The sequence below is a fragment of the Hipposideros armiger genome, unplaced genomic scaffold, assembly GCF_001890085.2.
Source record: "Hipposideros armiger isolate ML-2016 unplaced genomic scaffold, ASM189008v1 scaffold_352, whole genome shotgun sequence".
NCBI classification, from domain to species: domain Eukaryota; kingdom Metazoa; phylum Chordata; class Mammalia; order Chiroptera; family Hipposideridae; genus Hipposideros; species Hipposideros armiger.
Window position 1 is genome coordinate 461,220 of NW_017731702.1, and position 8,333 is coordinate 469,552.

Consider the following 8,333-nt stretch of genomic DNA (forward strand, 5'->3'; position numbering starts at 1 on the left):
AATTTTAAAAATAATTACAACATATTTGAGAAATGTAATATCAAGCAACATTCTAGAAAAATATATGGCCCAAATTGTTAACTATCGTATTATACCCTGATTATAAAAAAAAAATTCTTGAAAGAAAAAATAAAAATGTGAACCCAAGAACAGAAAAAAAGAACAATAGCAATTCACACAAGATGCTCTAAATATGAAAAATAAACCAGATTATGACAGTACATTAAAGTGACAACAAAATGAAAAGTACAAAGAGAAAAATGATAGCCATTATGTAATACGGAAACTTTAGAATAAAAAGTTGGTAGCCTTTGCACTACTATCCAGAAAGAATACCATGGTTAAGACATGAAAAAAAGTTTACTTAATATTTCTTTATAATAGATTTCTAACAAGTTTATCAAAGCACTTTTCTGCTATCAAATATGAATTTTAAACTCACTAGTCTTGTAAGCTAGAATAAGTACAGCCCTAAATAAGCAAATTGCTCCAGAATTGAAAGAAAACCAAATTCTGAAATCATGGAAAACCTTACAAGCACACAGCAACTTAGAGTGTAACTTATGTAGCTTATCCACTTTCCTACAGTGGCTTAAAAACAACCAGTGGGTGGGAGAAAACAGAAATAATGTTCGAAACTCAGCAAAAAAGGTAACTTAAGCAGTATAAATATCATCAAATTTAAGAATAGGTAATCCCACATTAAGAAATTAGTAAACAACTACATTAGAAATCAAATGTATTTTCATTTCCATATGAAAATACAACTAACGCTCAATTTATCTTTAAAAATTACCACAGTAAAATTTGACTGATAGCTCAGTTTCTCCCTTTGATTTACAATTTAAGCAGGAAATCTCTTAGGTTTTTGAGACAAAAAAACCTAGAAAGTGGCCTACCCTCTCACAGCAAATATGACCAGCAATCCCCTTCTCTACAGGAGATTCTCCTGCTGTTACTTCCTTACATCACCACCCACTCAATTCTTAATCCCTTACAATGTGATTCCTACCTAATTGAATAAATTGTCTCAAAAGATTCTACTGCCTTCTTTCCTCTACAGCACTGGACACTTCTAACAACACTCTGTTCTCCAGGACTCACCCCCATACTTCTTTTCATACCTCTGGGATAGTTTCTTTCTTTTTTTTAAAGATTTTTATTGGGGAAGGGGAACAGACAAGTTGCTGTTGTTTTGTTCTTCAGTCTAGTTGTGGAGGACGTTGCTTCACTGGCCNAAAAAAAAAAAATCAGGATTTGGGTGGGAGCACTACATGAATTGTAATCTTATGAGTTAGTTCATCACATATAGGGAGATACCCACTTTCATTCATAACACATTACTGAAAACGTAAAAATCAAATATGTGACAGTCTAACAAATGTTTTAACAAGGGAAAATCCACAGGGGGTTTTAAAAAAATACATTCTTAATGACACATCATCTTTTAGATAACATTTTCAACAGAATATTTAGTATTTCACACAGGCCCTTTAATTCTGTTCTTTTTCCATTAGAAATGTGTAAGTTCAAAGACTGTCTGCCTGACATCACACGCAATAATTACAAATTTTTTATGACTATATACTTATGGGGTCCTTACACTGGAATAATTTAAGGTTTTCAATTACTTTTTCAAAAAGTAGAGGAAATATAATCGTCAAATAATTACACACTATGGTATAAAGATGGTGACTTCACTGAAACTTCAAAATTAAACTATTCTGTGTCAGAAAGCACTGTTGTAAGATAGCTCAAAATGTGTGCAACCTAATTGTCAAAAATCAAATTTAGTATATGAAAAACAGTTGGTGGTGTTGTTTAAAGGTTAACATAAAAAAAAGTTAAAAAATTAGACTACTAAAATCATTTTTTGTACCCATTTCCTATACAAGTTCTGAAAACGAAAGTACTACTGGTTAACTATATCTTATTGTTATTTACTGATGATATAGTCATCTGAGCTGCTTAAGCTATTTGTATTCTGAAAGGTAAGTATGGAAAGAAACACAAAAGCATTGTAAATTTACCAAGCAGAACAAATTTCAAACTAAATAAGATTATAAAAATGACCAAATCCTGTTTCTCTAATCAATGTTTTAAGCAAATAGTTTATTCCAATTGTATGGTGATCTGAACCATACTGGACAGTTGTAATCATTTCATACATATGAGTTATGTAAGCTCAGGATTACGGTTAGCATTTTATACATGAGGACACAAGATTAAACACCTTACCCAAGTTATTATACTAGACTTATCAGGGTAATCAATTCATAAGGTCTACAAATGTTTAACCACTGTGTTGTACACTGGAAACTAAAATATGTCAACTGTAACAGGAAAATAAATTTAAAAATAAAAAATTTAAAATTAAAAAAAAACAGAAACACCTTGTCCAAGCTAAATAACAGAGACAGTGACTTGAAATGAGTTTAAAAAATGGTTTCAATGACCAAACTCTCTCAATAATGTTTATAAACCAATACCAAAATGAAATAATGTAATAATGTAATGAGAACGCCAAGAGCTAAGAAAATTATTAAGACATCACTACTTGGAGACACCAGGATCCAGACCTGCTCAAAATGATTAACAGTGACTCACAAACTGCCACTGGGTTGCATAACGTTCAGTCTTAACACTGGCAATGCCACTAAGATGTCGGAACTTTGACGAGTTCCTCAAAGTCTCAAACTATTAGAGATAAATTCTAACCCCCTACCCAAAGGTAGGGGGATTAAGTGAGAAATATATGCAAATCACTGGGCACAGAAGTTGATAAGTTGTCATTACTCAATAATTGAGAGCAACTGTCACCAACTGCTTTAGAATTAATTAACAGGCTTAAGGCATCAGAAATCACTAATAGACCCAGAAGCAGATTCGAAGTCTGTGACTCCAACTCAAGTTATCCTTCCTTACTACCTCACAGGTTTACTTAGTGCTTTCAAACAAGAACATGCAGTGGTGCAATAGGGTATAAGGAATTACAGGATAATTATAATGTGGTTTCCAACATGATCAACTTTCCACAAATATTAGGAGTGACAGGCGAAGCTGAATAATTTGACAGTTAAATAATAATTTAGCTGTTAAGACCTTTACATATCGCTTTAATATTAAACCAAACATGGATACAATGTGGGCTAAATCACAAAACACTTAATTTTGTGGTAAAAATAACACTTTTGAGAATATTTGCATTTGCTGACAGTATTGTGGCTAACCTCTCAAACACAAAGAATTTAATAAGAAGTATTAAGTATAAACTGGATCTGATAAGAGATATAAAATTCTATTTTCTAAACACCAATTTTTACATTTAAATTTTCTTAAATCATTTTTTAAAAACTCGAGTATAAAAATGTCAGATTTTGAATAACACATAACTGATACTACAACCTGCAGGTTGGAAGCATTTTAATGAATGTTCTAACTTTAAACAATGTATAGAAAGCAAAGATATTAATGAAGTCTACATATACTCCACTTACTTCTCTGACATTTATTTTCATGATTTAAATAAAAATTACCTGCACGTTGACTCTTTCAATCACACACGAAAGGACATGTAAAACATGCATCTTTGTGTCACATTCTGTAACTTGCTGCAGTAACTGAAAAAGTAGTGTGAACATGGTTTCCAAATACTGCAGGTCAAAAGAAAAAAAAAAGGTTTGAAAAAGCAATGTAAGATCTTTACATATAGACAGAAATGAAATAAAATTAAATCACAATGTCAAAGCAATGAATAAAAGACAAAACCGTAGCATGACCTAAATAACTTCAAATTTTTCAAGTTGCCAATATTTATGACAGTGATTTTTTTTCTTTACTGCTGCTAAATGTGTTGGCTTTAGAATTTAACTCATTCACAAACAACGTTTTCAGAAAAAAATTGTGTCTAAACTTTCTATGTTTAAATTTTTTACTGATAAACTATTAACAGTGCCTTGTGATGGTTCATTCGTATATGTCTGCACATCTACTCATCAAAGCAAGAGGAATACCAATCATTGCACTGACATACTGACTGTCTGATGTGGCCCTTAACATATGCTGCATGAACATATAAATTTTTGTAGATAAATAGTTGTAACTCTAAGAATTACAGAATATTTTTTATTTGGAAACTGAAAACAAATCTTCTATGTCTGGCTATTAACTCCTGTATTATAAAAATTATTGCAGGAATTAATAAATCACAGGATGCCAGATAGATAAAAATAAATACTTGTTCTTTCAGATATTTGGTTCATTTTCATACAGATTTCTAAAACATATTTCTCTCATCCAAAAATATCTAGTGATTCTTTTATTAAAGAAAAATTTCTGCTCTACAACTTTCCCCACAAGAAATATACAGCCATTTTTATCATATAACTTTCTTCTTGCCTAGTCCTCTTAAAAATAAACACTACTGCCACAATGTTATTGATATATTTAACAAGTGCTTATTAAGTACCAATTATGTTAAAACACCATACTGAGTGCTGGGAGTTGAGTAAAAAATAAAAAGATGAGCACAACTTTGGTATTCTGCTTTTCAAGTAATTTGCAGTCTGGTGTAGGATAGACATACACACACAAACAACAAAGGGGGATAACCTAAGGAGTAAAAGTAACAGACACACATGAAATTAAATTACTAGAAGTTTTATAACTGTGACAAAACAAAAAGCTTAGCAGTCAACTCCAAAATACATAAGATGGCTAAACAAAAACAAGCAAAATAAAAGTGAACTGATTCAAATAAAAGTTAACAATAAAAGTAATTACTTCCAAAGTAATCTAATATACTTTTAAATTCAGCTTTAATAAAAGATATAATTTCAGCTATAAAATAACACTTAATATTCAAAAGACATAAGCAGAAATTGTTATAAAACCTAGAAATGAATATTCTTACCGGTAGAAACTGATCCGTTCTAAACTCAAAATCATCAACAGGTGAAGATTAGTTAAGGAATACTGAGACTATAAGAGATTTATCAAGATAAAAAAANCTGCCCAGCTCCAGGTTGAGCTGTTGTTCAGCATCTTAGCTGTGGAGGGCAGTGTCACTGGCCCTCATATGTGGGATCCGAACCGGGGCCCTCTGGAGTCCCAAGCCAGTTCTTAACCATCATGCCACTCGGCCGGCCATGGGATAGTTTCTTACCTGGCTTTTTTGCAGGGTCTTCACCTCCTCGTATCCCTAAAGCTGAGTCTCAGATTCTGTCCTTGAACCTCTTTTTTCCTTCCAAGGCGTCTCATACACACTCCAAAAGCAAAGCTCTATTTCCAACAACTATAACTGCTTTCCCTGTCATTAAGACTCTAAAGTTCAGGATTATCTTTGATCACTTTCCCTTGGCCAGCACAGTCAATTAATTAGTTGTCATAAGTCAATCAACAAATAGTTACTGAGAGTACCAGGCACTGGGAATAATGTATGAACAAAACTGATGTGATCACAGCCCCTTCCCTGGAATTTACAGTATAGCAGAAAAGTCAGAAATGCTCAATCATTGTTAGTAGTTAAATAATTAACTCCTTGTGTACAAAGTACAATGATCAAGTGCTAAAAATTTCACTTCATCATTCTATTAAATCCAGTATCTTCTCTCCATTTCCACAGCCACCATTCTGAGACTAACATTTATCACTTCAACATTTTCTCCCACGACTGCCCACAACATGCTCCAGATGGGCTATTTCTCCACACAACATACTTGACTGCCTGCTATTCTTCTTATGTGGCTATTGTGTTTACAGTAGCAAAGTCTATCACATTCAAGGTCTATCTATCGCAAGGCCTTCTTTTATAAATTGCCCATTCTTGCTCTCTATCCTGAAGGCCACACCATCAGAAACAAACACATTTGGACTTTCTCAAATTCATATCTTCATATGATCTAGGAAACAGGGAACTGTACATAGTACGTACTCAAATTAATTTCATTGAACCTTAATAGATAAATCAAAGTATCACAAAATATACCTCACCTTGAAGTGTTTGCATCATTTCTAGAAGTACAGGAGTAAGAGTTTGATTATATTCATGGAATATATCTATAAATAGTACTTCAGTGCAAGGCTAGAGGGGGGATAAAAAAACAAATTTCTAATGAGAACACTGGTATAGTGCACTGATTAATACTACAATAAACAAAGAATACTCATTCTTAAAAATCTAAAACTCAGAAAATGTTTCCAATTCTTGATTTTTTTTAAAAAAAGATTACTATATTTTGTGAACACAATGAGAAATAAAAACAAATTATAACAATTTAATTTATAATATACAGCAAGTGTATTTCACCATTTTAATCATCTGGCATTATGCACTCAGAAATGTAAAACTACATAGAGGAAATAATTTAGAATTTTAAGTAACAATTCTTTAAATTAAAAAAGCAATAATTTATAGATTCAGTACTGTAAATGACTGTCTAGGAATAAACATGTAAAAATTATATATTTTCTTAGTAATGAATTATATTTAGCAACTCATGGATTCAATTCACCACACAGTGTATTTCCTTTAACAAACACAAACACTAACAGAAATCATAGTGCTAGCTACATTAAAAGAATGACTCATAATTTTCTTTATATTATGCAACATCAGTCCTTTTAAGAACCAAAATTAAATGTTGAAGGTATTGGTGCTTTATGTTTAAAAGGAATCTTATAAATATACATACTGAAATATACACAGATGAAATGATATGTAGAATCAGAATAATCTAAGTGAGGAGGGGGGGTACTTATATAAAATAAGACTATCCATGAGTTGATACCAAATAAGCTAGGTTTGGATACAGAAGGATTCATGATATTATTCTATTTTTTTTTTAATATTTTATTGGGGAATTGGGGGGGAGGGGTGGACAGCACTGGGGAATTGGGAAGGGGAACAAACAAGTTGCTGTCCTTTTGTTCTTCAGTCTAGTTGTGGAGGACTTCGCTTCACTGGCCAATGTTGGTATTATCATTGCGCTCNTATCTTTTCCTCTACAAACAATCTTATCTAACATCAAATACTTCAACATATTACAATTCACATTTGAATTACAATAACAATAACAAACTGTTTTATTTTTCAGTTACATAAGATTCACAAGTCTTATTACTTTCTACACTAAGATTATCATCTAAGTCATACTATGACTTTTTTAAATTGTAAGCAATTTTAATGCCTCATCTTCATTAGAAAATCACGATGGTAAAATAAGCACATAATAAACACAAAGTTTTATACTTGCCTATTGTGGATGACTTGTAATTCAGGAAGAAGTTGGTTTTTAAACCACTGATCAAAATCAACACTGTCAAACAGCTCATAAGCCGCTAATCCAACAGCATTATACACTAAAGAAGATTTGAGGGAAAAAAAATTTAACTTCAGATACTGGGCCAAATGCTAAGTGTCCTTATATAAGAAACTAAGCCTTAGGGACTACTTTGAAACATGTAATGTGTTAATAAAGAAAAAATCTAAAATATTTTAATGATGGAAATTACTTAAACAGACATTTTAGAAACATTATGTTACTTTACTCAATGTTTTTCCTAAGTACTCCTTAGTGCTTTCAAACAGAAAATTACATTCATTTAAGAATATACAAGTCAAATTATAAAATAGCATCTGCTACCAAATGGGTGCACTATGTTATGATCTGGTCCCTACTTTCCCTCTCTCCAGCCTCATCTCTCACCAAATCCCTTACCCTCTGTTTCACTTAAACCAAAATATTCCCAGTTCAAAGCATAACTGTGCTTGCTCATTTTCCCTTCAAGTTTTTGTACGTCCGAGTACTCCTGCCTCTGCCTGAAACTCCCTCCCCACCCTGCTAACTCCCACTTCCTTGCATTCTCATGTTATATATACCTGTTTAGGGGCCTTTCCCGAAACATGCCAAAACCACCTTGTGGTTTTCCACAGCACTACCCAATTACGACCTACTTTAGCATTAATCATTTGGTACTATTAACATGTTACAATCATCTGCTCACCTGGCTGTCTCCCCCACCAGACAGTTCCTGTATTTTAGGTAACCTTGTATCCCAACTCTCCCAGCATATCACCTGCCACAAAACAGACACACCATCTTCTAAAGAAATAAATGTTTCTAAATCACTTTAGTTTAACATACCAGCATCTTTGATTAATAGTGCATTCATATCTTCCACATTGGTGGGCCCTGAAAAATAAGTATCAGTAAAAGTAAATAAAATTAGTTATTAATAAATATTTTATTTAAACTCAATTTGTTCATTTCTTAATTCAGTTAAACACGATACATTTTGAAGCTAAATATATATATATATATATATATATATAT

At 32.2% G+C, this 8,333-nt stretch overlaps 1 protein-coding gene across 1 annotated transcript in view; it reads right to left on the reverse strand.

Moving 5' to 3' along the window:
- Positions 1–8,333, reverse strand: part of IPO11 (importin 11) — a 197,354-nt gene that overhangs the window by 123,709 nt on the left and 65,312 nt on the right. Inside the window, exons 10-13 of the mRNA XM_019661540.1 lie at positions 8,145–8,192; positions 7,254–7,359; positions 4,913–4,958; positions 3,537–3,653 (exon numbers count right to left, since the gene is read on the reverse strand). Of these exons, the coding sequence (XP_019517085.1) occupies positions 3,537–3,653; positions 4,913–4,958; positions 7,254–7,359; positions 8,145–8,192 (317 nt within the window). The remainder of the gene's footprint in view (positions 1–3,536; positions 3,654–4,912; positions 4,959–7,253; positions 7,360–8,144; positions 8,193–8,333) is intronic.